At 63.4% G+C, this 26556-nt stretch overlaps 1 protein-coding gene across 17 annotated transcripts in view; it reads right to left on the bottom strand.

Moving 5' to 3' along the window:
• Window positions 1-1411: 1411 nt before the first annotated feature.
• The window catches only part of GSE1 (Gse1 coiled-coil protein), a 263243-nt gene continuing 238098 nt past the window's right edge, over window positions 1412-26556 (bottom strand). For 7 of the 17 annotated variants that reach the window (XM_058674628.1, XM_058674638.1, XM_058674641.1 and 4 more), the window contains 15 exons: window positions 20883-21101; window positions 15170-15369; window positions 12469-12641; window positions 12009-12206; window positions 11527-11718; window positions 10968-11257; window positions 10266-10590; window positions 7994-8598; window positions 6542-6654; window positions 6127-6397; window positions 5062-5178; window positions 4256-4609; window positions 3152-3424; window positions 1934-2037; window positions 1412-1832 (listed from right to left, as the gene is read on the bottom strand). In XM_058674628.1, the coding sequence (XP_058530611.1) occupies window positions 1698-1832; window positions 1934-2037; window positions 3152-3424; window positions 4256-4609; window positions 5062-5178; window positions 6127-6397; window positions 6542-6654; window positions 7994-8598; window positions 10266-10590; window positions 10968-11257; window positions 11527-11718; window positions 12009-12206; window positions 12469-12641; window positions 15170-15369; window positions 20883-21101 (3569 nt within the window). In that variant the 3' untranslated portion in view covers window positions 1412-1697. Of the gene's footprint in view, window positions 1833-1933; window positions 2038-3151; window positions 3425-4255; window positions 4610-5061; window positions 5179-6126; window positions 6398-6541; window positions 6655-7993; window positions 8599-10265; window positions 10591-10967; window positions 11258-11526; window positions 11719-12008; window positions 12207-12468; window positions 12642-15169; window positions 15370-20882; window positions 21102-26556 lie in introns of those variants that run through there. The other 10 variants (XM_058674633.1, XM_058674642.1, XM_058674645.1 and 7 more) reach the window with 7 other exon arrangements.

The following is a 26556-nucleotide window of genomic DNA, read 5'->3' on the forward strand; positions in this document are numbered from 1 at the left end:
CTGAGCCTCTGGAGGCGCTGCGGGAGGGTGGGACGCCCGCTGCAGGCCCCGGGGCTGAACAGCATGTGCAGGTTCTGATTGTCATGGGGCAGAGAGCAGCTCGGCAGGTAAGCTTAGCCTTTCCACGGTTGGAAAGAGGTAGGCCACGTCCTGCCAAGGAGATGGCACGTCCTTTACCCCACTAGCAGCACTGACGTTAAAGGGACACCCTCAGATACCTTGCTTCCTTATTATACCAGTTATACTGGTTTCGCAACCGACCAAGGCCCCTGCTGGTCGGAGTATGTGGGAGGTGGCCTGGCGTGCAGTGCCCGGATGCGGCGACTCTCACGCCAACAAGCAGACCGAGCTGGGGGAAGGCAGCGGGACTGCCCTCCACACCTGAGGACCGTGCCTGCCATGGAGGCGGCCCACGGCACAGCCTCCGGCTCTCCTGCAGTTGCTTCTATGGAGAGCAGGGTGCGGGTTGATTGCCGAGAGCGCTGGCAGCACTTCTTGTCTGAGTTTGCTAGTGACTGGGAGATTTCTTGGCAGACACACAGAACAAGCTGCGTGGGGGCAGAGAAGTGACTACGTGCCAGCTGCCAGCAAGCTGCTCCATGCTGCGAAGCCTCCACCCCCGACTACAGTGGGCACAAGGTCAGACCCTCGGTGCCAGAAACCCCTGCTGGCTGGGACAGGAGCGCCCCCACCTCTGCACTAGTGTGATGCTTCCCCGCCCTCCCCCCCCCCCCCCGTTTCTGGCCACTCCTGGAGATCCAGGAACGGGGTTCCACTGCGGCCACATTTACGCCAAGCCTCTGGGCTCACCGGCAGGGATGGCTTCCCGAGCGGTCCTGTGTAGCTGCCATGTGCGTGCATGTGGAGGCCTCTCGCTCGCAGCTTGCCCAAGCATGGGGCGGTGGTGGAGGTGAGAAGGGCCCAGGGCTCTGGCAGCCCGGGGACGGCCCAGGCGCCAGCAGGAAGCACGGTCACCTCCCCTTGATGTCCTGACCAGCAGCAGTACAAACACTAAAAAGCAACTTGGTTTTTTCTTTTTTTTTGTCCAGAAAGACAAAAAAACAAAGACCTAAACAGGAAAAACAAAAATTCCCCAAACCACATATTAAAAATGGCAGGCTTTTTATAACAATAATTAAAGTAATAAAAACATACAAAACTTTAATATATATACACAGTACAAGGCTGAAGCACCGTTGACTCTTCCCGGCCACAGCTGTGGTGTGGTAGGTGTGACTGCTCCCCCAGAGTAGGACAGAGGGCCCCCCAGTTTGTGGGCTCAGCGAGTGCTTTTCCAAGGAAACGCCTTTTGGCTGCTTTGTGTGCTCCCAGGGCCTGTTGCTTTGAAGACAATTTTGTGAGACACTGAAGCAGCGGAAGCCCTTGACTTACAACGCCCCAACCTTGTGCAGGCCCGAGGAAGGAGACCAACCCCTGCCAGCCGACGCCGCAGTGGCTCGCAGCAAGGCCAGGAGCAGGTGCCAGTTAGTGTTGGTGGTGTGCTGCGCGGGGAAGAGGATGAGGCGGGCGGCCGGTCGAGGGGAGCGCTGTGTTCCCTGGTGTGGAACCTTTGCTTCATGCATGGCACATCCTTGTTTTAAGCTTCAAACCTCCCAGTGAAAAATATTAAATATTCAAGGTAATAAAATAGATAATATTTTCTATGCTATAGGTTCAGCCTGGTGTACGGGAAACCGTCACCTAGGGTACCCCTTGAAGTAGCCCCGAGGCCAGTGCATCGCAGGCAGGGCAAGGCACTTCCGTAAGTGGTCCAGTTCGGCCTGGAGCCTCTCTCTCTCTGACACAGTCTTCTGCTTCTGGCTCCTCAGCTCCTGGGGACAGGACATGCTCGTCAGCAGCAGCTCCCCTGCCTGGCCAAAGAGCAGGCGCCCCCACCCCAAAACGGGGATGATGAATGCAGGTCCCAACTTACTGCCATGCTGTGTGAGAGCTGCTCGGCCGCGAGACTCAGGCTGTAGTGCTGCGCCTCCAGCCGGCGGCACTGCGTCTCCAGCACCTGCCGCTCCAGGTTTTGCTCTGAAAGGAAAGGCAGCATCACCCTGCATGTCCAGGGCCTGGGGAGCCAGCTTGTGGGAGGGAGAGTTCTGCCTCTTAAGGGCCCAGTCCACCTGAGGAGACTCCACGTGCAACAACAGAAAGCAGACTGACATCAAAGCTGGTGGCTCATTCCTCAGACACCTCCAGTGCTGGGGCAGGTCTCAGGCCAGGCACTCCAATATGGGATGTCCGATGACCACTAGGCTAGACAGCCATAAGGCAAATGCTGTGACACAGCAGCAGGTGGATCTGCTGTTGGCAACCCCAGCATCCACATCGGGCGGCTTAAAGAGCAGCAGTGCAGTCGCTCAGGGTGACGTCTGGCCTGCCGCTCCGGCTCTATGAACAGCTAGACGTTTCAAAGAACATCTTGGTAGCAAAGCAGAGCCCAGTAGTTACTTTAGTGCCCTAGTGACACGTGCACGCCACAACCGATGGTTGCTTTCCAAGGGAATGTGTGCAACCTAATGAGAAAGGGCCCATCGGTGCCTGGCTGCAGGGACCAGGTGTCAAACCAAGCCTGTGCAAGTCGGACACAACAGGACTCACTGCCGGGCAAGGAAACCGATTGTAACGTGAGCACACCAAAGGCGGCTGGGAGCATGCCAGGAAACGGGTGAGGGAAGAAATTCCAAGCTGACAGACAGTACGGCCAAACGGGCTGGGCACCCCGCAACCCCCAGTAGGAGGCGCCCTGTCTGCAGGGAATGCTGTGGCTGCCACCCCATCTCCAGGGGAACCAGAGCAGCTCAGTAAATCTCAAGCAAGGGCTTGCCACCTCCGCCAAGAGGCTCACCTGGACATGAAACCTGAGGCAGCTGAGGAGGGAACTGGCGCACACCGCAGGGCAACTCCTGCCCTGGGTGGGGGCTGCCCACATCCCTACCAGGAGATAGGAGGAGCTGGATGCGGGGACAGATCCCATTCTGCAGGGTCTGTGTCTAGCCTGGCAGGCGCCACAGCTGGCTTAGGCTCATGTCTAAGGAAGAACTACCCGCCGTGGATACCTGAGGGCTCACGCCTGCTGTCTGCATCTGGCCCATGACGACCCCATCGCTGCCCTGCCTCAGCCATGCCTCCCCTCTGTTCGTACCTTCTATGTGTTCCTGGTAAGCTTCAAATATCGCCTCAATCCCTTGCCACTTGCGCCTGGGAACGTCTTCCTCCTCCTCGTCGTCCTCTTCCTCCTCCTCCTCTTCCGCTGAGTTGCAGTCCATCTCCTGCGCCGGCGGGCCCTTCCTCGCAGCTGGGGGCTCCTGCTGCCCGTTGTGCTGGGGCGCAGGAAGCCGGCCCGTGGACTGCAGCTCGGGGATGTTGTAGCGGACGGAAGCATCAGCCTTGTGGGTCAGCTCTGCGGACAGCACTGCTGTGCCCCAGGCAGGGAGAGAACCGCTCACATTAGGGACTGGGGTCCTGCCTGCACCCACCCAGGGAGGAGCAGGGATACCCCCCACCAAGCCTCGGGGCCCAGGGAGTCTGGCTCCCTAAACAGAAGCAGCCATTGCAACAGGTAGTTCACTCCTCACAGGGGTGGTATCCGGGCTGGGGTGGCCGGAAGCGGCCTCCCCTGGTGAGACTCCCAGACCGGAGCCCTGGGGGCAGCGCGTGGCTGTGACCTCATCTGCACAAGCATGTACTGCCTCCTGTGTCAACAGCTCGAGGCCAGCTCAGGGGACCGGTCTGGTAGCTAAAAGGAGTCCGGCGGGGTCAGCCGAGGGTAAGGCCTGGATGAGGCGGAAGCAACCCTGGACTGTCCCAGAGCCAAAGGGAAACCAGCGGGAAGCCAGCTCTGGGAGGCAGGTGAGGAGGAAGACACCACTGTGGGGTGGGGAGGGCCACCTGCCAAAGCCAGCTCACCCCAATCCTGACAAAGCTATGGGAAGATGTGGCAGGGCACTCTAGGCTGTGGGGGTTCATTTTAAACTGCAGAAAGCAGGGACCACGCTGCCTCTCGGCCCACGTGAAAGCACCGTGTCACAGCCAAACGCCTCGGCTGGGAGCGAGTGGCTTTTGGCAGATTTCCTGGTGGGACGCAGCTACTGACGGTTAACCAACACCATGACCTGCCAGGTCAGGAGGGAGAGCGCTTGCGGACTGGACTCGAGCGTCCCTCCATGTGGCCGGGCCCGCAGGCCCTTCTGCTGCTGCCCCCAGGTGCCCGTGTCCTGGGCGGGCGGCCGCCCCCGTGGCCGCTCACCTTTGTGCCTCTGCAGCGCCTTCTGGGTGGACTGCAGCACCGACTCATGGAACTGGTGCGCAAACTCTTCAGCCACGGAGGGCTCCCAGGGCTTGCTCTTCCCGTTGACGCTGTGGGACAACGGCACAGGAATGTCCTTGGGCGCGGCACCCCGGACGTGATGCAGCATGCTCAGGCTCTTCTTGCCCCCGGGGGCCTCGCTCGGCCTGGCCTTCTCACCGCTGGCAGGGGCGGGCTCCTGGACGCGGAGTTGTTCCGGTCGGCCGGGCTCCACAGCCTTGGGGATGTCGGACAAGGAGGCGGCTCCACCCACGGGCTTGTCAGTCTCCAGCGGCACGGGCTGCGTGTCTGCTTCTTTCGGAAACAAAGCAAGGAACAAGGTTAGGCAGTGTCGGGGGTGTCTGACAACACGCGGACCCGGGCCTCCAGGGCGCGTTCACCCAGCTATGGCTGCGTGACAGCGACAAGTCCGTCCATGAAAGATGCCCCAAGGGGCAACCAGCAAGAAACAGCAGGAGGAAGAAGTCAGGCCAGCAGAGAACCTGTCTAGTTCAAGCAGACGAGAGTCAAGGCCAGGGAAGCAGCCAGAGAGGAGCCGGCAGGCTGAAGAGGAGGCGAGAGCAGGTGCCAGCAAGGCAGGAGACAACAGCTGGGGCAGCGGGCACTGCGCTTTCCTGGGCAGGCCTCGGAGGGAGGCTCAGCGCCACCACGGAGGGACGCCAAGGCCCTGCCCTGAACGCTGCGGCCCGCGGGCCTGCCCGGCTGCACGGCCGCAAGCTGTGAGCAGCCTCTGAGCCTGCCCTTACCACTCAGGGAGACGGTGGGACTGTCCCTCGGAGAGCTTGCCAGCGCGTCTGTCGCTGCCACTGCCGAGAGTGCCCTCTGCTTCGCGGCACGGAGCAGTTCTACAAGTCTCTCCTTGTCTATGAGAAAAGCAGCCCGAGGTTAGCGAGGCGGTCCGCCACGCTCCGGGGGTGATGGGAGCGGTGGGCGCAGCGAGCCCTCCAGTCGGAGGCGCTGAACGCCGGGAAGCCACCTCACAGCGCTGGCCTGGCCCTGCTGCGTCCTGCATCATGTGCACGCCTCACGCTCTTCACAGTGACCGAGACAAAGGACACCTTGCCCTCTCGCCCTGCCCCTCAGCTGGCAGGACTCCTCAGCAGTGCTCCTGGCCGACTGGCTGCCTTGCCAAGGGCTTCCTCGGGACACCCAGCCGACCGCAAAGATGCGACCTCCCAAACAAAACTGCGCACACGGCCAAGGATGGATGCGTCCCGTCAGCCCGTCACCAACCCTCACAGGCCACGACTCAGCCTTGCTGGTCAAACACAAGAGATGAAGTGCGAAGCACCCATAGCCACGTTGGCAACTCTGAGGGGCCCTCTGGTTCTGACTTCCTTCTGAGGAGGCGGTGGGTTAGAGGGGGACTGAGCACACGGGAAAGTGACGCACACACACGTCCCCACTGTGACTGAGGCAGCGCACCCTGGCCCCGCCTCCACCAGGCGCATTCTGACCAAGGACCTGTCCCAGGGTGGTTGTGTGCGGCGGGGGGAGGCACACTGGTCCGAGCTGGCTCCTGGCCATGCCCACGTCTGCCCCTCCATCACGAGGCCCTGTGGACCCTGCCAGCTGCCCCTCCCTGCCAGCTGAAGGACCTCCTTCCCAGGGACTAGCAGATGGACAAGTGACGGGGTCAGCTTGAGACAGGCTCTACTGCCAACGAGCAGCTGGTGAGCCTTTAAGCCCACCCAGGCCAGGAGACAGTGGGCTCCACATGGGGCGTGTTAGCCCAGCGCCGGCCTGTTTTTCCCTGAGCCCCAACAGCAAGCCCCACCTTCCCGCCCTGCAGGGCCAGGCCAGGCCGTTACCTTTCCTCTTCTCGGTGCTGACATGGGTCAGGTTGAAGATGGTTAGGAACTTCTTCTTCTCCTCCAGGTTGGGGCTGCTGTTCATGTCCTCGGGGCTGTAGCGGGTGGACAGCACCAGCCTCGGGGAGGGCGTCTGTCGCTTGCTCTGCAGGGGCGGCGGCGAAGGGCTTCTCTCCCTCAGCATCCGCCGGCGCTTCCTCCGCTTCTGGGCCACCAACTCCTCCTTCTGCTGTTGGGTGGTCAAGCCAAAAAGTTGCAAAAACTCTAGCTTCTGGATTGGGAAAGAAAACAAATGAGTTTGAAAGCCCTGATGGCCGCTGGCCTCCACCACTGCAGGCGCCCTCGGCAACCCGTGCTGGGCTGTAGGGCTCAGGCACGGCCGGCTGCACGCCTCGGGGACAGGGAGACGCGGTACCTCGGAGCATGTGTCCAGTTTGAGGGGCGGCTGCTCGGCCACACAGCGCAGGTGGGCCCTGACCTCTTCCTCGTCGCTCTCGTCGTAGGAGTCATCGAGGTCGTAATAGTACCCTGAGGGCAGAGGAGGCTGTGTGTACCCCACTGCCGGCCCAGAGGCCCCTCGCAGCACCCCGCCAGCCGGGGTCTCGGGCCGGTCCAGCAGGGCAGCTCCTGGGAAGCTGACACAGCCTCCCTGATCACGGCACAGGCTTGGTGCTCATGCGCTCTGCGCCTCCAGGAGGGGACACAGGGAACACAGCAGGGCAGCGGTGCCTCAAGGACCCCTCTTCCCCTTTATAAGGCAAGTGAGTGGAACTGGATAAAGAGCGACAACAGAGAGCCTGGGCTGAACTCCCAGCCCCAGCCTGACTGCAACCTCCTGCTAACGCAGGCCCTGGTGACCGGTGGGTCCCCGCTGTCCTCAGGGGACTACAGCTCCTGGGACCCAGCTGAGCTTAAGCCAGTGGACAGCAGCTCTCTGTTTCTCCACCCCACAAATAACCCCACCTGAGCAACGGCCCGGGTTCTGGCTGCTCCACTTCTGCCCCAGCTGCCTGTTACCATGCCCAGTAGAGAACGGCCACATGGGGGAACGGGACTGATCCCAGCTGCCTGGTTTCAGTCTGGCTTGAAGCCGTCTGAGCAGTGAACACCTTTCAAACGGTAAATGAGATGGTCAAGTGGGGCAGGCCTGACCCCTGGCAGGGCCCTAAGTGTAGCCTACACAGGCCTGTGGGCCCCGCGGTGCCGGGGGCCGGCAGGGCGAGTCGGCCTTAAGTGGCCTGTCTGCAGCAAGAGACAGTTTATTGGCCTGCAGCCTGGGAACCTGTGGGCGCGGGCAGCGGGGGTCTCCCCTCCTGGGGAAAGGCAGAAAAATGTTTGGCCTTGGGGCTGGTGCAGTGGCACAGCACACCAATCCTTCACCTGTGGGCTGGCAGCCCCTGTGAGTGCCAGTTCTAGCCCCCTGCTTGTGGCCTGGCAAGGCAGTGGAGCATGGCCCAAAGCCTCAGGACTCTGCACCTACATGGGCGACCCAAAAGAAGCTTCTAGCTCCTGGCTTTGGATCAGCTCAGCTCCAGTGACTGAAGCCATGTAGAAAGTGAACCAGCGGATGGGTGACCTCTGTCTGCTTCCGTCTGTAACTCTGGTTTTAAGTAAAGAAATCTTTAAAAATGGCTAACTCTTCATCTGCCTGCCCTGGGTCAGGATGGCATCACCTGCTGCCCTCCCCCACCTGTCTGCAGAACCGTGGCCCACGGGGGCCCTGGGTGCTGCACCAGTGACAACCGGGGCACCTTGCTGAGCTGGCCTTGTGAATCTGCACAAGAGTGCAGCCAGGGCCCGGGGTCCCCCAGCCCTGGGGCACAAGCCGCCCCTCCCCGGGCAGGCCAGGGCCTCTGGGGGTGCCTACCCTTCTCCTGGGCCTCCCGCCGCCTGCGCTCCTCCAGGTCCAGCTTGCTGACCAGCCTCCTACGCTGCTGTAGGAACTCGTCATAGATGTAGGCGGGGTCGGGGGCCCGCGGTGCCGGGGGCCGGTAGGGTGAGTCGGCCTTCAATGGCCTGCTGAGCTCCCCAAAGGTGGCCTGGGGGAGGCAGGACCGCTGCTGGCCCAGGATGGTCTGCGTGGACTTCTCCAGGTCAGCTAGGAAGGGTCCCGGCCCGTGGGAGAAGGCCTGTGGCTCCAGGCTGCCCGCCTCCCGCGGCGGGGGCTGGTACTTGTCCAGGGGGGCCGCCTCGCGCTTCCGGGGCTCCTCGGCCTTCTCCGGGCAGTACACACGCTCCACCTTCACCAGAGGCACTGCAGCCTGGCGGCTGGGCTCGAACGCGGCCGAGTGGCCATGCAGAGTGTGGCTTTCAACACGTCGCGTCTCCAGGGTGTTGTCTATGAGGGCCACGGGGTTCCAGAGGGCCGTGGGCACAGTGTGGTGCTGGGGCTTGGGGGAGATGAGAGGTGGTGGTCCCCCAAAGTGCTGCGGGGGATCCCGGCTGCCTGGCTCGTGACGGTTTGGTCCTGGCCTAGGGACAAGCAATAGGAACTGAGTCATGGAGGGTGGGCTGCCTTACCTCCCCCATAGGCCCGCGGTGCGCTCTCCCCACCCGGCATGCCAGGCCCACGCACTGGGGCTTCCCGCTGCTGCTGGGAAGTGCGGACGTCCGGCTCTGGCCCAGCATCCCTGGCTCCTGCCTGCACTCCCCGAAGGCCAGGCCCCAGCTCTGTAAGGCTGGCAGCCGACAAGGGCCCCTCCCCAGTGTTCACTGACAGGCTGGCCATGGAGGAGAGGTGGCGCCATTGCAAGGCCCTCATCGCTCTGACAGCTGTCCTCCCAGGGACAGAGTGAGATAACTGGCTCCCAAACCCAAACAGGCGGGGGGCTGCTGCCCCCCAGCGGCCGCTGTCAGCACCGCAGACACCAGGCCTGCAGGGCTGGGTAGGGAACCTGGCTGCACAGCCATCTTCCACCCTAAACAAGATTCAGCCCGCAAGGGGCTCTTGTGTGGCTTTCCAAATCTCCCTTCACTTCTCAGTGAGAGTGGCATGCTGGGATGGACAGCCCAGTGCCCCGGGACCCACTGCTGCTTGGGACACCTGCATCCCAATGGAGTGCCTGCTTCAAGTCCCAGCTACTACTGCACTTCCCCTTATGCCTCTTTTTGCTACGCCCGGGAGGTGGCAGGGGAGGATGGTGGCCTGGACCGCTGGGTTCCCCCCACTCACACAGGACACCCAGACCTCCTTCCTGGCTGCGCACTTCAGCCTAAGTCGGCCCTGGGGAACAAACCAGCCGAAGAAGACTGGCCACTCTGCCTTCCAGACTTGAAAATAACTTCCAGGAAGGATGTTTGAACCTACGCTGCCCAATGACCCAGGCAGGCAGAGGCTCCGCAGGCACGTGGCCAGGCTTCCTGTTAGCTCACAGCACCACTGACCAGGAGCAGCTGAGTGTAACAGGAGCCCTGTCAGGGCAGACAGCAAAGGAGTCAAACCCTCAGCACAGAGCAGAGCTCAGAGCACAGGGACCCTGTCGGAAAAGGTCTGCAATGCTCAGAAGGGTGCCCTCCCGGCGCAGCCACACACAGCTCAAAGACCCCGACCCTCCCACCAGGGTCCATGGGAGCCCTGGGCAGTGTGATTCTCTTCACCAACGAGAGTGTCCTGGTGGTCCAGGCATGGACCTAGAGGCCTTACCGTGCCGGGCCTGCAATCCAGGCCCACTGACCCCCACCCCGGTCAAGGACGAGGAAGCCAAGGCTAAAGAGAACAGAAACCACAACTCTGGGTACAGGGACAGCTCAGAGACCACCCAAGCTCTCCCCTCTAACTCCTGCCAGGAGGTTCAGCCCAAGGTCAGAGCCGGGGAACAGGACAGCACGGCCCCGACGGGGCTGCTACTGCCCGAGGTGTGGCTCCCGGGGGACATCCTGTTAGAATGCCAGTGCAAGTGGCTGTGGCCTGTGACAGACACACGAAAGGTCCTTTTCTACTCTGGTGGAAAGGCAAGCTCCCTGTCTCAGTAACAGCAATAAAAACAGAACAGGCGCGGCCGAGGGCATCTTGAGTGAACCTCCTTCCACCCGTGGACTTCTTACACACAGGTTACAGGGTTCAGGAGGGCCAACGCACACGCCGGCTGGGAACAAGGAAGCCTGGGTTCCCAGCCACAGGACCTGTCCCGCTCGCCCACCTGGCGCTGTCAGACCGCTGCTCCGCCTCCAGCGGTGCTGGGGGCCGGCCCAGGTCCAGGTGCTGCTCCAGCACCTGCTGCCGGAACTCGGACACCTGCGACTGCCGGTCCTCCTTCTCCTGCCGCAGCCGCCGCTGCCGGGCCAGCCACTTCTCCTCCTCGTTGGTGCGCTGGATCAGCAGGGCTGTGGCGGCGCTGCTGCCCGGCAGGGAGAAGATGCCGTGCGTGGAGATGAGGCTGGGCACTGCGTGGTGAGGGGCGGGTACCGGGTGCAAAGGGTGCTGCACGGGCTTGGGCGCCTGCAGGCCCGGCTCCTTCACCTTCTCTGTGGGGAAAGAAGGCCGTCACAGTGGGGCACCAGGGTGGCCCACGCAGCATTCTGCCAGGGCCCTTCTAGAGCCTTCTTTCCACAGTGGGGCCTTGTGGGAGAAAGCAGAGGAGGTACCTGCACACTGCAGGGCTGTCACAGCAGCAGCCCAGTGCACATGGCCGTCTCCGGCAAAACGGAGATACACTCCCAAGTCATGGGCTCCACCAGGGCTCGCTGCAGCCTGCAGCCCACATCCCCACCACCTGCTGGGGTGCCCGCCCCAACTCTGGGACTCCAAGGCTAGCCGTCAGCAGGATCGGGGGGCTAATGCTGGCCGACACCCCGGCAGCCCAGCCCTCCATGACTCCCTCTGCTGGGCCCTGCCCTGGTACCTGCTCGCGTCGGGGTCAGCTGCTCCGCGGACCTGACCCGTTCCTCAGTGGCGTGGCCCCGCAGCACGTGCAGCTCGGCCGCGGGTGGGAAGGCTGGCTCCAGCACCTTGGCAGCTGGCAGCTCCTTCTCCCGGGCCCGCTGCTCCCGCTGCCGCTCGCGCTCCTTCTCCCGCTCACGCTCCTGTTCCCGCTCCTCACGCTGCCGCTCCAGCTCCCGCTCCTTCTCCCGCTCCCGGTCAGCCTCACGCTCGCGTTCCCGCTCCCGCCTCAGCTCCTCGTCCATCTGCAGCCTGGGGGGCAAAGCAGAGAGTCTGCGAACTGCAAGCAGGTGCCCCAGTGCCCAGAGCTGGAGAGGGCTTGAGCCCGGGACCGGGGACGGGGCAGAGCGCCCCTCTGCCCTCCCCCTTCCAAGAGCCCAAAGTGTGGCCTGGCCATGTCGCACAGGGCAGGCAAGGCCTTGGGAGGGCAGGCCAAGGGTGTGGCATCCAGCCCCACAGCCGGGCCAAGGGCAGGAGGGCACAGGGCTCCCCGCCCCATGGCAGCCTGGGGCCCGGCTCACCTCTCGGCGCTGAGGCCTGAGATTCTCTCTGCGTGTAGCGCGGCCAGGGACGAGTGTGCGAGCTCTGGGGGGTAACGCACTCCAGACAGGTGGAGGTGCATGGCAGATGGGTGCAGTGGGGGCAGGGAGCCGGGGGCAGGGATGGGGTAGAAGGGTGACCTCAGGGCCGACAGGCAGTAGGAGTCATCCATCCTGTGCAGAACAGAGGGGAGCCGGTGAGCGCGCAAACCAGCAACATGGGCAGGGCCACGTGCACCCCAGCTGGCATGGCAGGGGGGCTGCGGGCCAGGAGGGGGCCTAGGCAGCACCTGTGCCTGTGGCACAGCAAACCACTCTGGCTCCTGCCAGCCAGGCAAAACTGACAAGCCAGCACAGCATTAGCGGGGGTGGGGGGGTGTCAAGTCTGGTCAGAGCCCAGAAAGGTCCTGGGGGCTGCTCCTACCTCCCCCCAAGGTTGGCTCCAACAGGAGAGGGGGTCTCACCTGAAGGCTGGGTGGGGGAAGGGATGTGGGGCCAGGTAGCTGGGGTGGTAGTAGGCGGCCGCTGCGGCCGGGTCAAGGCTGAGGGGCGGCAGGGAGGACATGCGCAGGTCCTCAGCAGTGTGGTACGGCCGGAAGCTTCGTAGGTAGTCCTCGGTGACGGTGCTAGGGGGCACCACATGGTGCACGGGCCGCTGCAGGCTGCAGGATGGAGGTGTGGGTGAGACAACGGGCCCCTCTCCACAGCCACTCTTGGGACAGGCCCTGCCAGGGGCTGGGGCTGGGGGGAATCCTGGCTCCCAGGACCACGGCCAGGCTTGAGCAGAGTTGGCAAGCGGGGACATGGACAGCAGGAGTGGCCAGGACTGCCCATGGCCCCCGTGGCTGAGCCGGCTGCAGCGACCAGTGACCATCTGGCCTCTCAGCCCCTGTGCCCACCACAAACCCCGCCCGCAGCACTTACTTGAGCGGCGGGAATCGGGAATCTTGCACAACGGAGCCGGGGGAGATGCCGAAGGGGTAGGGGGTGCTGAGTAGGTGCGAAGGGATGGCTGGGCCGCCAGCCTTCTCCTGGGGCAGCGGAGGCTCCACGAGGAGGCGTTCCCGCCCACTGCTGCCGCCCCTTGAGCTGGAGTCCTGTGGAGGGCACAGAAGGGCGTCGGGGCACAGCCAGAGCTTCCTGCTGCAGCTCCCGCAAGAACGCAGCCCCGAGTGTCCAGGCCATGCAGCACAGGCCTACCCCACAGACATGACTCCCCATGCTGAGGGGTCACTGAGACGTGTGGCTGTGACAGGACACAGCATGGCAGGGGCTCCCAGCCTCCTATCACCTGCTCCCTCCCACGTGGACCCTGGGTCTCCACACCCACGTCCATCCGAGGAGCCGGCCCTGCAGCTGGGACAATTGCTCAGCAAAGCCCCAGGAAGTAGCTGTCTCCCTGGGCTGAACAGGCTGCTCTAACCCCAGCCAGCCCCCGGGGTGGTCCTGGCACCTGCCAGAGCAGGCAGCTGCCTGGGCTCGACCGGCCCGACCTGTCTGGGAACAGCCCTGCACAGTCACGTGGGGTGGGACTGCAGCCCGGGCACCGGCCCAGCCCCAACAGACAGCAGACGTGGGCCAGGCCCCGGGCCCAACTCCAGGTGGCAGCCTCAGGGCCTGCCCCTGCTGAGAGCAAACGTGGGCTACACCTCCCCCATGCTAAGGGGGAGACTGTAGCCAGGCCTATGCAGTACCCACGCTGGGAAAGCTGTCCACAGCAAGCTCCAGTCCAGCCGTGACTGGTGAAGCCGTGTGACACTCTCAGTACCACTACCTTGGGGGCAACATGTAGGCTCCCCTCCCCACCCAAGGTCCTCAAGTCTGGGGACACCAGAGCCATGGGACCCCATGGGTGGTAGCAGGAACCTGGTCTGCCTGCCACTCCTGGGCCTCCTTCCTGCTGTCCCAGGAAGCTCAGGTGAGCACCCAGGCCTGTGGGCCATCAGCTCCAGGGCTGCACACACAGCACTGCCCACGCTGACGCAGAAGCAGCAGGAGCGTTGGCTGTGCACGCCACAGGGCAGGGGATGTCCCCGAGGCTTCAGTCCCATGCGAGCCCACGGGCTGCCACCTGCCTTCCTGCGTCAGAGCCCAGGGCCAGCGCGGCACCCCGCCTGTCCGCACGGCCCTCACATGTACCCAGTCGGTGATAATCAGTCCTCGGCGGGGGGCTGCTGATGGGCGTTCTAAGGGACGGCCACAGCTGCTCCCATCCAGGGTCCTCACCACCCCAGGTCTCCAGCCTGCCCTTCCGGGAGGCTATGTTAACATGAGGCTCCCAAGGATGGAACACACCTGCGGATGCCCCATGCTGGGCTGGGAATCCAGACTCTTGCCAGAACCTTCTATTGACCCTGAGCACTTGGCCTTCGTGTCCTCCCACTGCCACCCCCTCCCCAGCCACAATGGTACCACCCCTGGCACTGGCGCACTGTACAGGTGCGAACATGTGGGAATTTTAGTGAGAGGCGCCACCAGGCTGGACCTCCAGGGCGGGGATGGATCCCACATGACACCTTTGCCCCGCGGGAAAATGAGGGGGCCAACCCTGGGAATGTGGAGCTGTGGGTGCAGGGGGAGGCGGCAGCCCCAGAGCTCGCCCACCCTACAGGTGGCAGAGGCAGGCCGCTTATGGACCAACAATCCCTCCCCAGCTGGGGACAAAGCCCTGCCTGAAGGCGGCACCAGGTGACACGTTCCCAGCCACAGAACATCAGGGGGAGAGCTGGGGGCACGTCACGTGTCTGCACAGAGCCAGGCCAAGCTGTGACAGACACCTGGCAGTGAGGTCGTTGGGCAAGTGTGCCCAAGGCCAGGCGCCAGCCTGGATGCCACCTGGAAGTGGGGTGCGTCTACCAGGCATTTGCAGCGACAGTACAGCGCACGAGGATGTGGGGAGGGGAGGGAACCGCCGGCCTCTGGGGAGCAGGGCGGCTTCGGGCACAGCCGGTGTGCGGCCTCCTCTGGCAGCCCCGCTCGGCAGGGGCCACAGCTGCAGAAGGGCCCCGGCTGCAGGACACCAAGGAACTGACCTCTGGGAGCCAGAGCCTGGGCCCTCCAAGGAGGAGGGAACTGTGGCTTCAGGCCAAGGGCAACCCCCGACCCTCCCCCCCAGGGCCCCATCTCCAAACTTCACCGTGCAGAGTCAGGCCAGCAGCGACCTGCCCCCTGGCCACCAGGAGTGGATGTCAGCCAGGGGCTCCTCCAGGCAGCCCCACGGGGGTCCCAGGTGGGAGGGAGGAGGGCACAGCACAGGCTCCAGGCACTGGTTTAATAAGCATCTCCTTCCAAGAGGGCTACCCCTCAGGGAACTCCAGGGGAGACCAGCAGCTGACAAAGGTTCTTAATTAGGAAGGGCTGGCTCCAGGTCCCAGGGGCCCAGCGGCCCTAGCCAGGTGCCTGCACCAGCTCCCAGCAGCCCTCTAAGCAGAAAAGTTCCCAGTGTGGCCAGCCAGCCCAGGGAGGGCCTCATCAGACACAAACCCAATCTCCAGCTGGCCATTCTTCCTACTTCCAATTGCCTCCTCCAGGCTACAGACACCAGCATGGGCAGCCACCACCAGGCGGCCCTGACCGGGGCGGTGGCCACCCACCGGGGGACCTGCCCGGGGCCCGAGCCACTCACCTGGCGGCTCTCACTCCTCCACACGCCGTTGACAGTCTTGGTTGGGGCAATGGTCACCACAGGCGGCGTGCTAGGGACGCTGTGGCCCCCAGGGGGCACAATGATGGGGCCCATGGGCACACGCTTGGGCGTGCTGGCCGGGGAGCTGTGGTTGGTGGCCGGCGAGGACACGGGGGACGGCTCGCTGCTCAGCGATGACCCTGTGGAGATAACAGACAGCTGACGGTGGGCACCACAGCACGTCCCCTCTGAGGTTCCCCCTGCCTCTGCCTCACAGGCCTGGCCAGCAGGGCACACAGCACAGGGCCTGTCCCGAAACCCCAGAGGAAGGAGACAACTTGTGGAACAGAAGCAGTCCTAGGGGGCACCAAGCACATTAGCAGGGACCACAGGGCTTTCATCCCACAGGCAGAGGTGGGCTCTGGGGGCTGCTGGCCACGTCACTGACCCAAAGGGCCAGCAACCAGCAGCCGGACCCAAGATGAGGCCCTGGATGTCATCACAGTCGAGCCCCGGACAGCAGAGGCGAGCAGCAGCCCCACAGGCTGCACCCCACCTGTGCCCAGGCTCAGGGTGTTTGCCCAGTGTGCAGGGCTGGGCGGACACCTCTGGCTGGGGTTGAGCCGAGAAGGCCCCCCTGCTAGACGGACGTGACTGTTTTCCTAAGTGGTACCAGTGCCCACATGCTGTCCTAAGCGCCCGAGTGGGAGGCCAGCAAGGCCAGTACAGACCTGAGCTCACAGCCTGCCTCAGGCCTTAAAGGGGCCACAGGGGAGTCACACACCACCTCTAACACCATTGCCTACAAGGGAGGACCGGCAGCAGCTCCTGGCATCCAGAAGCTCACAAGGGGTACTCTGGTGGGATCTGAGATCCCCACACCCCCCTCCCCTCTTTCCCGGGGATCCCGTCCCCAGGTGACAACTAGTCCAGCCAGCAGCACCCCACCAACCTGCAGCCACGCCCCACAGCGGCTGGTGGACAGGCACCTTGTTCACACTCCCATCTCATGGGCTCCACCCAGATAAGTAAGCCCCTAAGAATTCCATCACCCTATGCAGGCCGTGCCAACCCTAAGACTGGCACTGGGTGGAAACGGAGGCTCAGCTCTGCCCCGGCCAGCCCAGGCGTCCTTCACCCCCCAGGAGGCGGGGGGCTTTTGTCCCACAGCAAGGGCCTCGGAGGTGCAGGACAAGCCAGGTTTGCCCAAGGGGCTGGGTGCCATCCAGGGATCCAGTTTCAGGGCAGACCCCAAGGTCCTCGAATGACCCTCATGTGTTTACTGGCTCGCTCCGCTCTATCAAACACAACAGAAGGCATCACTGCCAGTCCTAAGCTGGGGGTGCCCGCATGGACGGCCTCCTGCCACCCTCTGGGGCCTGCAGCGCCACGGCAGGTAGAGAGAGCAAAGTCGGGGCTCTCGGCCCCCCAGGTGAGCAGCGCCAGCAGCCTTGGCGGGCACTGCACCTGCAGCCACAGCGCAGAGGACCACACAGAAGACACCCAACCCCGGCAAGGGCTTGGGTAGGCATGGTGCCATGCACTGGGTCTGCTCACCCCGGGATGCCCAGGGCCCGGGGACTTCTCCACATGACTTTGGTGAGTTCAGCATACAGGCTTGCACGGTGGCTCAGCCAGCTTGGTCGCTGCCTGCATCGCCAGCTAGTTCAAGCCCAGCTGCTCCTGCTCTGACCCTGTTCCCTGCTCATGTGCCCGGGCCCCTGTGGCCCTTCAGGGAGTGAGCCTTCCCTCCCTAACTCATTCTTCCCCACAGATGGGCAGCCTGGACGTCCCGTCAGCACCTGACCGCTGGGTGGCTTCTGCCACCAGCATCAGCCCACACCCTCCTGGCTGCTGTGGGAAGTGCCTGGCCCCTGCTCCTCTTGGAGACAGCCCACTCTCAGCCTCAGGCCCACGGAGCTCAGCACAGCTGGCTGCAGCTGAAGGTGAGTTAAATGAACAGGGCACCACCCTGAAAGGGGTCCAGGCGCCGGGGGTCCTGGGCTGGAGGCAGCAGCTGGCTCAGGGGTCTCTACAGCCCTCCCTGCAGGTCAGGCAGACCTCAGCCACTTGGCCCGGGGGCCCCTCAGGGAGTTAGCTTCGCCACCCAGAGCAACGGTGCGGAGAAGGCAGGGGCAGGGTCTTGGCTGGGACCAGGCCATCGACAATTAGCGGGCTAATCCCCCTGGAGGCAGAAGGCCGCTTCTTCACCAGCCAGAGCAGCGGGGATCAATACCCTGACAACGCACCGCCAATTAGCAAGGCTGGCGCCTGGCCCTTCCCTCTCACCGCCAGGCTGCACTGGGAAGGTTCGCGATCACCGTAATTAACTGGCGGTATTCAGCCAGGAGTTCGTCAACGAGACAAGGCCGGATTGGAGGTGACAAGAGGCACGGGTGTTGGCACTGCCTCTGCTGTCTGACCCGGCAGATCAGTGCTGGGGCTGAAGGCACACGCGTGTAATTAACAGCTGGGACCCCGGAGCCAGCCCGGGGGAACAGCGAGGACGGATGCTGTGTGGCACATCGCAGCACCTGTCAGTTCCCGCAGACGGAGACGCGCCCAGTCGGGCACCAACGTGTGCTCTACCACGGCACCCTGAGGCCACGGGACGTCCCTCTCAGCCCCCAAAGTCACGGGCCTCAGCCAGCTGACAGCGAACAGGGCAGAAAGAGGGCGGGATGTCGGTCCGGTCTTGGCCAACACCTCCACCTAGAGCTCCGTGCAGGGGGACGACAGATGGCGGCTGAGACGCTGCAGTGACAGGACGCACGCACTCTGGGGAAGGACCACGAGCTCACCGGGTCTCCCTCCTTGGCCTGCAGCCCGGGTGCTGGGGCGGGGGTGGGCAACTGGGCTGTCACTCTCTCCATCCTTCCATGCTCTGCCCCGGCCGGCTCACGTGGTGACACGCAAGCAAGCCGAGCCAGCAGAGAGTGCTTAGCTGGGTCCACCCTTGAGACACACCCCAGGGACAGGAGCATTGAGCCCACAAGGAGTGGGAAGTGAAGTCCCCACAGGGCACAGCAGGCAGGACGAGGTGGACAGACACTGCGGGCCCTGGGCACAGCCAGTGGGCAGCCTCCACCCTGAGGACTGGGGAGGGCCTGCCTGCCTGACAGCCATGGGGGCAGCCACAAGCTCTGGCAGGCAGTGCCCGGCCTGCTTCCCCGTCAGGTCCTGCAGCCACAAAAGCCTCTTTGGGTAAAAGGCAGGCAAGGGACTCACCATGGGCCAAAGGGACAGAGTGGGGGGCCTTAGCACCCACTGGGCAGGTGAGGGGGTGTGCCTCTCCTGCCCCAGAAGCCTGGGAGAAGCCTCAGCTCACACCTGTGCCGCCAGACACCCACGGAGCCGCCACCCCCCGCGCGCCAGCCAGGAGCTTCCCACCCGGGTTTGTTTTGCTGTTTGCTTCAAAGGCAGATTTCCAAGGCAGCAGAGCTCGCTCTGTGACAGACAGGCAGACAGGCGGGCAGGCGGGCGGGCGAGCGAGTAGGCGGGCAGTAGCCCAGGATGGCTTTGACAGAGGGATGCCCTTGTCTGCCCAGGCAGCACTGGGGACCTGTCCATCACCAGGCTGGCCTCCCCACCTCACCTGCAGAGCCCGTGGAAGGAAGGTGGCGGGGGACACCCGGGACCTCCCTCCACAGCCTGTTTGTCCCTTGTGGCCACAGGTGTCCACATGGGCTCCTCCAAGAGTGAGCCCGTGCAGTGGGCCATGTGCCGCCAGGGCCAGCACTGGGGAGCCGCATCCCTGGCTGACGCCGAGGCCCAATCTCAACTTGCTCGCTGGAGTCTAGGAGTGTCCAGATCCCACCAGGCGGCCCAAGGCCAGAGAGGGCACAGTCACCCAACGCGTGTCTACCCTCGGCAGGTGTGGGGTGAGCTCCTAGGGCAGCAACAGCCTGCAGCAAAGCCAGTCCTAAGACATGGGGCCAGATGGCTGTTCCTCCGGGGACAGGGCATGGCCACGGCTGTCGTGGAATAGTGAGGGCCCCCAGCCTGGCAGCCTCAGAGGAAGAAGTGCCGAGTGGCCCACAGAAAGCCCATTACAGTGACGCAGGAGGGTGGCCAAGGCCAGACTGCCTCCGCTCAGTGGAGCCCTGGCCTGTCGACCGAGGAAGGGTCCAAGGTTTAACCTGGAACCAGCGGATGGTCAGACCCCAAACTGCAATCAGAGGCTCCTTCCAGAAAATCCTCCTGCTAGCTCAGGGAGCAGCCTCCTGGACTCGCGGTTGGCCAGGGGACACACACCCCTCTCATTCCAGCCCCGTGAGGTAGAGAAGGACCGGGTGGCAGAGGTGACACAGCACGAGGGATGGGCAGCGCCCTGCACCTGGCCCTGTTCCCCCCATCATCACGGTTCCTAGGGTGCTGTCCCATCCCCCTCCAATAGTGCATGTCCAGGAGGGGCCCAGGCAAGTGAGCAGCAGGAAGCGGGCTGGACAAGAGGCGAGCCTGCCCGCTCCTGAAAGCCTGCCCCAGGAGATGAGAGCTGGGGGCGCTGACAGAGCCCCGGGACAGCGGACATGGCAAGGCAGAAGGACAGAGGCCTCAGCCGCAGCATGGATCGGCCGCGGTCAGGCGGCTAAAAACAGGACGAGGTTTCTAGGCTCACTGGCGGGGGAAGCCGTGCTCTCACAGGACAAAGATCGGGCCAGTGGTCATTTGGACATGTCCACGGCCACTAGGGCCACGCACCACTATAACCACGTCTGCTGCAGACTACCAAGCCTCCAGTCCTGCCTGTGGTGGCCTTCGCAGGGCCGGAGCTGGCGATTCTGTGGACCCTGTGAGGCCCACTGGGAAAGGAAGCCACACACATCAGACCAGCAAATCCAGAGCCAGGGCGGGAACGGACAGTGACAGCAGGGGACAAACTCAGGACACCCTGTGAAAGACTGACCGGCGCCCACTACAACACCCCAGGCAGACACCAGCACACGGTAGGTGCGGGGGAACCCCCGAGTCTTGTCCAGCTGAGAGGATGAGGACCCAGACCCAGGTGTGGGGGGACACGGGTGCCCTCTTCACCTGCCCTGGCCCTGGGCCACCACGGCCCCATGCAAGTGTCCGGGAGTCATGCGGGAGGACTGAGCCAGCAGCCACCACGCCTGGTTATGGGTGTCTGGCAGTATACACTGTGTCCCTGGCCTGGAAGGCCAGGCAGGAAACTGCCCTCGACACCCCAGCACTGAGTACCCCTCTGCTATGTCCCTCAGCAAGCTGGGGCCTGTGTGGACGCCGCAGACACGAAGCCAGGGCCCAGCATGGGCAACGGTGCCAACGCCCACAGGGCGCCTCCATTTGTCCCACTTGTCTTACGGAACTCCAAGACGCTCAACACAGGAGCTGCTCCTGGAGCGAGTTATTGTTCAAACCAGAAGCCTGAAGCCCAGAGAGGGCCACTTTCTGCCTGCAGTCACACAGCATCCCACTGCCCAGGCAGCCCCACAAGCTGGGCTCCACCGGTGCCCCCAGCCACACCTGCTCTGCAGCCAAGTGTGTTTCCAGGAACACATGGGGCCCCTTCGCCCTGCCTGCTCACGGAGCAGCCCTGGGCTGCCTCTGCACTGCTGGGCGTCCTCACCACAGCTCCTGCCACAAAGGGAGGATAGAGCAATGCAGACAGGCCAAGCAGAGAAGCAAAGCGAAGGTGGAGCCCTGGACATGGCAGGTGTACGGGCCCCGCTGGACGGGGCGGGCCTCTTACCTCTGGGCTCCTCCGCCTGTTTGGCGAGCTTGCGCAGCGCAGCGGCAAAGCCGGAGGACGGCGCGGCCTGGGCGGGCAGCGCGCTGCTGGTGGCAGGGCTGCCACTGGGCACCAGGGCGCCATTGAGCGGCGAGGGGGTGAGGGGGTTGACGGTGGCGGTGGTCCTGGTGGCGGTGGAGAGCATCCCTAGCGAGGGGGACTTGGGCTCATGGCTCATGCCTGCAACAGGAAAAGAAGAACCAAGTCACCCGGGGGGGCAGGAGAGCCCAGCACCAGAGCAGGGGGCCGCATGCAAGGAGGGGGGCCAGCAGGCAGGCCAGAGCAGAGGCAGCACCGCAGAGAGCACAGCTGGCCCTAGCCAACAGCACCAAGTGGCATGATGCCATCCCAGTCCACGTCCAGGAAAGGTCCACTACTGAAGCCCCCTGGCAGCTGGTGCGGTGGCAATACCCTGTCCCAGGAAATGGAGGTGCCATGAGTGGTCAGCCCTGCTCCGGCCCTGGCTTCACCCCCTCCACCCTTGCCTTCTCCTGAACTAAGGCCCCAAGGGATTCTGCCTCAGGGGACCCCCACAGTGCACCCCACGCCCCGGTCAGGTGGGGCCAGGAGCTGGTGGGGGGAGGGGTGTGCAGGGCCGCCTGGGCAGCCTTGAGCAGAAGCAAGTCTGGGCTGGGACACGAAGGACTGGTGGCCGGCAAGCTGGCCTCACAGCTGCCACAGGTCACACGGCACAGAAGGCCTCACGTGTCCTTGGCTCTTTCCAGAACAGGGGTGGGGCAGGACCAGGACCTGCAGTTGCACTACCCTGACGGGAACCCCAACTGCAGGCAAGACATTTCCACGGGCAGCCTGGGGCAGCAGCTGCTTCCCACACCACACTCACAGCTTGCCTCTGTGGTCCCCACCTCATGTCAGTGTCAGGGCTTGGGGGGCTCTGCCTGTGGGGCAGGCTGGCTGGCCACACTACGCTGCTATCGGCAAGGCAGAACCAGGCAAACGCTGCCAGGGCTGGGTGACTCGGCCCAAGCCTCCCACTCCACGACCCTGAGTGCCTAGCAGTGGCCAGTGAAGGCTGACCACAGGGACATGGAGGGTACCAATGCACGTGGGAGCCAACGCAGGCATATGAAGATGCCAGCCACAATGGGCTCATGGTGGAGTGCTTTTGGTGGGGTCGCCAGCTGGTGTGAGGCACAGCCTGGGCTTTAGGGGGACCAAGCCTGACCTCAAAGGAGCTGAGTCCTGCATTGCTTCTCCAAGACAGCCACTCCCACCATCCCGGGAGACCCCCAGAGCTGTGGCTTGGGGGAGGTCAGGGTCCCAGACAAGCCAATAGTAGGTCTAGGACCTAAACCTGTCTCCTGGGCTATCGGCAGCCTGCACGCGTGCACACAGGCAGCTCACGCACACCTGTCCATGGGGGCCAAACAGGATGTGGCCCCAGGGATCACAGGGAAGCCCAGCTCTAGCTACTCTCACCTGGGCCTGCAGAGTCCCAGCCAGAGACGGTTCCCACGGGTGGGGTCAAGCTTCAAAAGCCCACAGTGGGGCTGGCGTGCCGCTGCCACAGCCTCCCACTGTCTGCACTAGCAGGAGGCTTGGGGACTAACCCAAGGCGGCAAGATGCTGGGCCATGTGGGTGAGCCCACTTCACTGAAAGGCCAGGGCAGGGGGCTGCAGGAGGGGCCCACCAGCCAACCCCCTCCAGGACTCCCGTCGGCCCGGGCACGAGCTCCTGGGCCCTTCACAACTCTGGGTTCTGTTTTCCCGCTATGGACCAGGCTTCTGAAAGCAGGAGCATCCAAGGAAACTGACCAGACAGGACCACGTCAGGACCTGGGGGTGCCTGCCACTGTGCTGGAGCCCGAACCCAGGCCCTTCTCCCCAGGAGCACCTGCCCAGCCCCGGCAACCCCCCAGGCCTCAAGGCCACCATCAATCCTGCTTAGCATCCTGACACAGACACTCCCACTGCCAGGTCCAGCCCTGGTGTCCCTGCAGCCCCCACCACAGCATCCCCACCACCGTGTCAGCTGCAGCTCCTGGGCAGGCAGAGACTGGGAAGCCACTCCGCTGATGTCAGGCTCCTTAAAATAGAATCCTAAACACTGGCGGCTTCATTAAGAGGAGTCTAAAATTAGCATTCCTGCCAGCCCGTGCACATCAGCGGGCGGGGGTCCCAGTCCAAGTCCAGGTCAGCTTTCTGACCTGGGCCTGAGGGCAGACATGCCTTGGCCATCACCTCCCAGGCCTGCCTTTGCCCCCAGCCCCCACAGGTGTGCTGTGGCAGGTGCCCAGTGTTCTTCAAGGCCCCAGGGGCAGCAGGCGGGGAGAGGAAGGCCACCTCCCCCTGCCCTCATTAGAGAGGTATTTATTAACTTGTGCGCTCCTGGCCATTGACTGAATTCTTGTCTACATTATCAGCTCATGTAAATTCATTATCCTAACAGCTGGGAATAAGCTCCCGGCATGAAGGCCTATGATGGATGGGGGCGGGGTGGGGAGAGCTTTCCTGTACAGCAGGAATGGGAGCTGGGTCTAGGTGGCCCAGGTCCACCCAGGGCCTTCCCGGCTGCCCTGAGCAGGCTCCTCCCAGCCACTGTCACAGCAGGAGAAAGCAGCCCGCCCAGACACAGCCAGCACCAGGCTCCCTGAGCCTCAGGGCACCGAAGAGCTTGGCCCACGGCCCGGGGACAGGTCACGGTGCCAGGAGGCCCTGCCAGGTCTATCATCCATTCCTTCGGTCACTCCACCAGCAGGCCAGAAAGGGACCCCCACGTGGGTCCCCGGAAACCCCCTTCACCTTGGTCCCTGTGCCCTCCCCTCAGCGGCAGGACTTGGGGGGGCTAGTGCTCCATTAAGTGTGGTATCTGCTCGGCCCCCTCCCTGCAGTAATCAGCAGCAGCCGTAGCCTCCCGCCTCCCCGCCGATCCCATAATTACTGCTTCCTTTCATCCCCTCTCTTCCCGGCACCAGACCTCGGGCCTGCTCCCCCCTCGCTCTGTAATTACAAGCTAATAGCCGAGATGAATTTTCTGCTGGGTCCCGGTTCAAGCACCAATCTGCTCCCCCCACCCCCAGCGCCCCCCACCCCGGGGTAATCACACCCCGAGCGCCTGGGCCCAGCGGGGCTTCCCGGCTCGGCCGCTGCACAGTCTGGACCTGCATTCTCTAATCACCGCTCTGGGTAATTCTTCATTACCGCAGAGAAGAGATGTTGGGGAACAAACACAGGACGTCCCTGGGGAGGTCCGCAGATGCCCTTGTCCCACAAGGGGTGAGCCCCAGCGCCCCCACAAGGCTGGTCGCCCCGTGGCAGAGTGCGGCACTGTGGCAGCAGGGTGTCACGTGATCCCAGGAGCCCAAGCGGCTTCATAATAAATTCATTATTATATTTGCCTTTGGCGTGTTCTGAGCTCACTTGCATGAAGCAGTCACCCTGCAGGTAGGGTGGGCAGGAGACCACGGGGGGGGTCCTCCCTGACTGTGCCTGAGAACATCCTCCCCCTCCACCAGCCTCAGATTGTCCCGTGCCCACAAGGGACAGGCTCCTTCGGCCAATGAGCTGAGTCTGGCTGGCACTAATGCGGTGGGGGGGGGAGGCCCTACCTGATGGCCCAGCTCCTGACCTGGAACCAGAGGAGACCCTGCAGGCCACTGCCACCCACAGAGCTCCCAGCTACCAGCTCTGAGTCATCAAGGGGCGCTGCAGGACAAGCTGCCCACTGAGACCCTGCGGGTCACTAGCCACAGCAGCCCTCCCTGACAGCTCAGGGTTGCCATTACAGGGCCAGGCTGTGGCAGGAGGCTTCCACAGCGCACATTTGGGTCCCTCCATGTGACACTGCGGGTCAGCCAGGGCTCTGTGGCTCCAGGGGTGAGCTGGAGCGACCAGGTGACTCCCAGCACCACCCCCCACGCTGCAGGCAGGTATAGCCCGTACACGGGCAGCATCTGTAAGCACACAGGGCACAGGGGAAACCAAGGGTGGCAGGGGAGCTACAGGGCCTGGGCGGAGGTCCCAGGAGGCAGCTGAACAAAGGGGCAGGGGCACCAGGAAGGGCTCCATGCTGCAAAGCAGGTGGAGCTGAAGGTGACAGGGCACCCTGGGGTCCATGTTCAGAGGCTCCAGGACTGAGGCTCAAAGGCACAAAGCAGCGACGCCCGAGGCACACAGCCAGGCCACCCAGGACCACAGCTTGGTGCTGCCTGCCACTGGCAGCTCTTGGTCCTGGAGCTGTTGACAGCTGTTCAGATGCCCATTTTTCAGATGGAACAGGGAAGGACAAGGCACTGGAGACAGCAATGCCCCTTGCCCCACTCCCTCACCCAGCACTCAAGAGCAAACCCCGGGCTGGCGGCGTGGCCCAGAGGCTGAAGTCCTCGCCTTGAACGCACCAGGATCCCATATGGGCGCCGGTTCTAATCCCAGCAGCTCTGCTTCCCATCCAGCTCCCTGCTTGTGGCCTGGGAAAGCAGTCAAGGACGGCCCAATGCATTGGGACCCTGCACCCGCGTGGGAGACCTGGAAGAGGTTCCAGGTTCCCAGCTTCATATCGGCACAGCACCGGCCGTTGCGGCTCACTTGGGGAGTGAATCATCGAAAGGAAGATCTTCCTCTCTGTGTATCTGACTTTGTAATAAAAATGAATAAATCTTTAAAAAAAAAAAAAACCCATGTGGCCTTCGGCACTGAGCTAACCGGGTCACCTTCCCCATGTCCCAGTCACACAGGGTCCCTTTCAGGACCCGCAGTCTGCCATTATTGTGAGGTCCCTCAGGGCCACCATGTGAAGCCCTGGTTCCCTGTCCCCTGGCTGGAGGGAGAGGGCCGAGTAACCGGGCCAGAGCGCATCACCCCCGACACGGAGGGCATGGCACTGCACAGCCTTGGGACAGGCACCCAGCAACCAGGTGCAGCCCTGCCTGGCTGCCATCCACACACAGAACACACACCTTTCACCCTCCGGCTCAAAGTCCACACACGCTGCCCAGGTGAGAACCCAGAGCGAGGCTACCCAACAGGCAGGCATCCGGCCAGCGTCCCAGCCGCCTACACGGACCAGGCTCAAGGTCCCTGCAGACACCAGTGGGGCTGTGGGGTGTGAAGGAGTGGATCCATAGTGGTCTCTGCATCTCAGATACTTCACAGAGATGTTAAACAGAGGCCAGCAGTATGGCATGGCAGCTAACACCTCCAACAGACCCAGGCTGTTCTACTGCCGATCCAACTCCCTGCGAATGGCTTGGGAAAAGAGGTGGGGCACAGCCCAAGGGTTCGGACGTCTGCCACTCCTGTGGGAGACCCAAGAAGCTCCTGGCTGGCCCATCCCAGCCCAGTGTGGCTGTCTGGAGAGTAAGCCAGCAATCTCTCTCAAATCAATCAATCAGTCTTGGGCCCAATGCACGAGCTCTGTTGGTTAACCCTGCCCTGTACACGCCAGGATCCCATAGGGCATTGGTTCCCGTCCCAGGTGCTCCACTTCCCATCCAGCTCCCTGCCTGTGGCTGGGAAAGCAGTGGAGGACGGCCCAGAGCCTTGGGACTCTGCACCTGCCTGAGTAAGCTGCCAGAAGCTTGTGGCTTTAGATCCACTCTGCTCTGGCCGTTGCTGCCACTTGGGGAGTGAACGAGTGGATGGAACCTCTTTCTCTATCTTTCCTTCCCTCCATAAA

Source organism: Ochotona princeps, chromosome 16, assembly GCF_030435755.1.
Source record: "Ochotona princeps isolate mOchPri1 chromosome 16, mOchPri1.hap1, whole genome shotgun sequence".
NCBI classification, from domain to species: Eukaryota; Metazoa; Chordata; class Mammalia; order Lagomorpha; family Ochotonidae; genus Ochotona; species Ochotona princeps.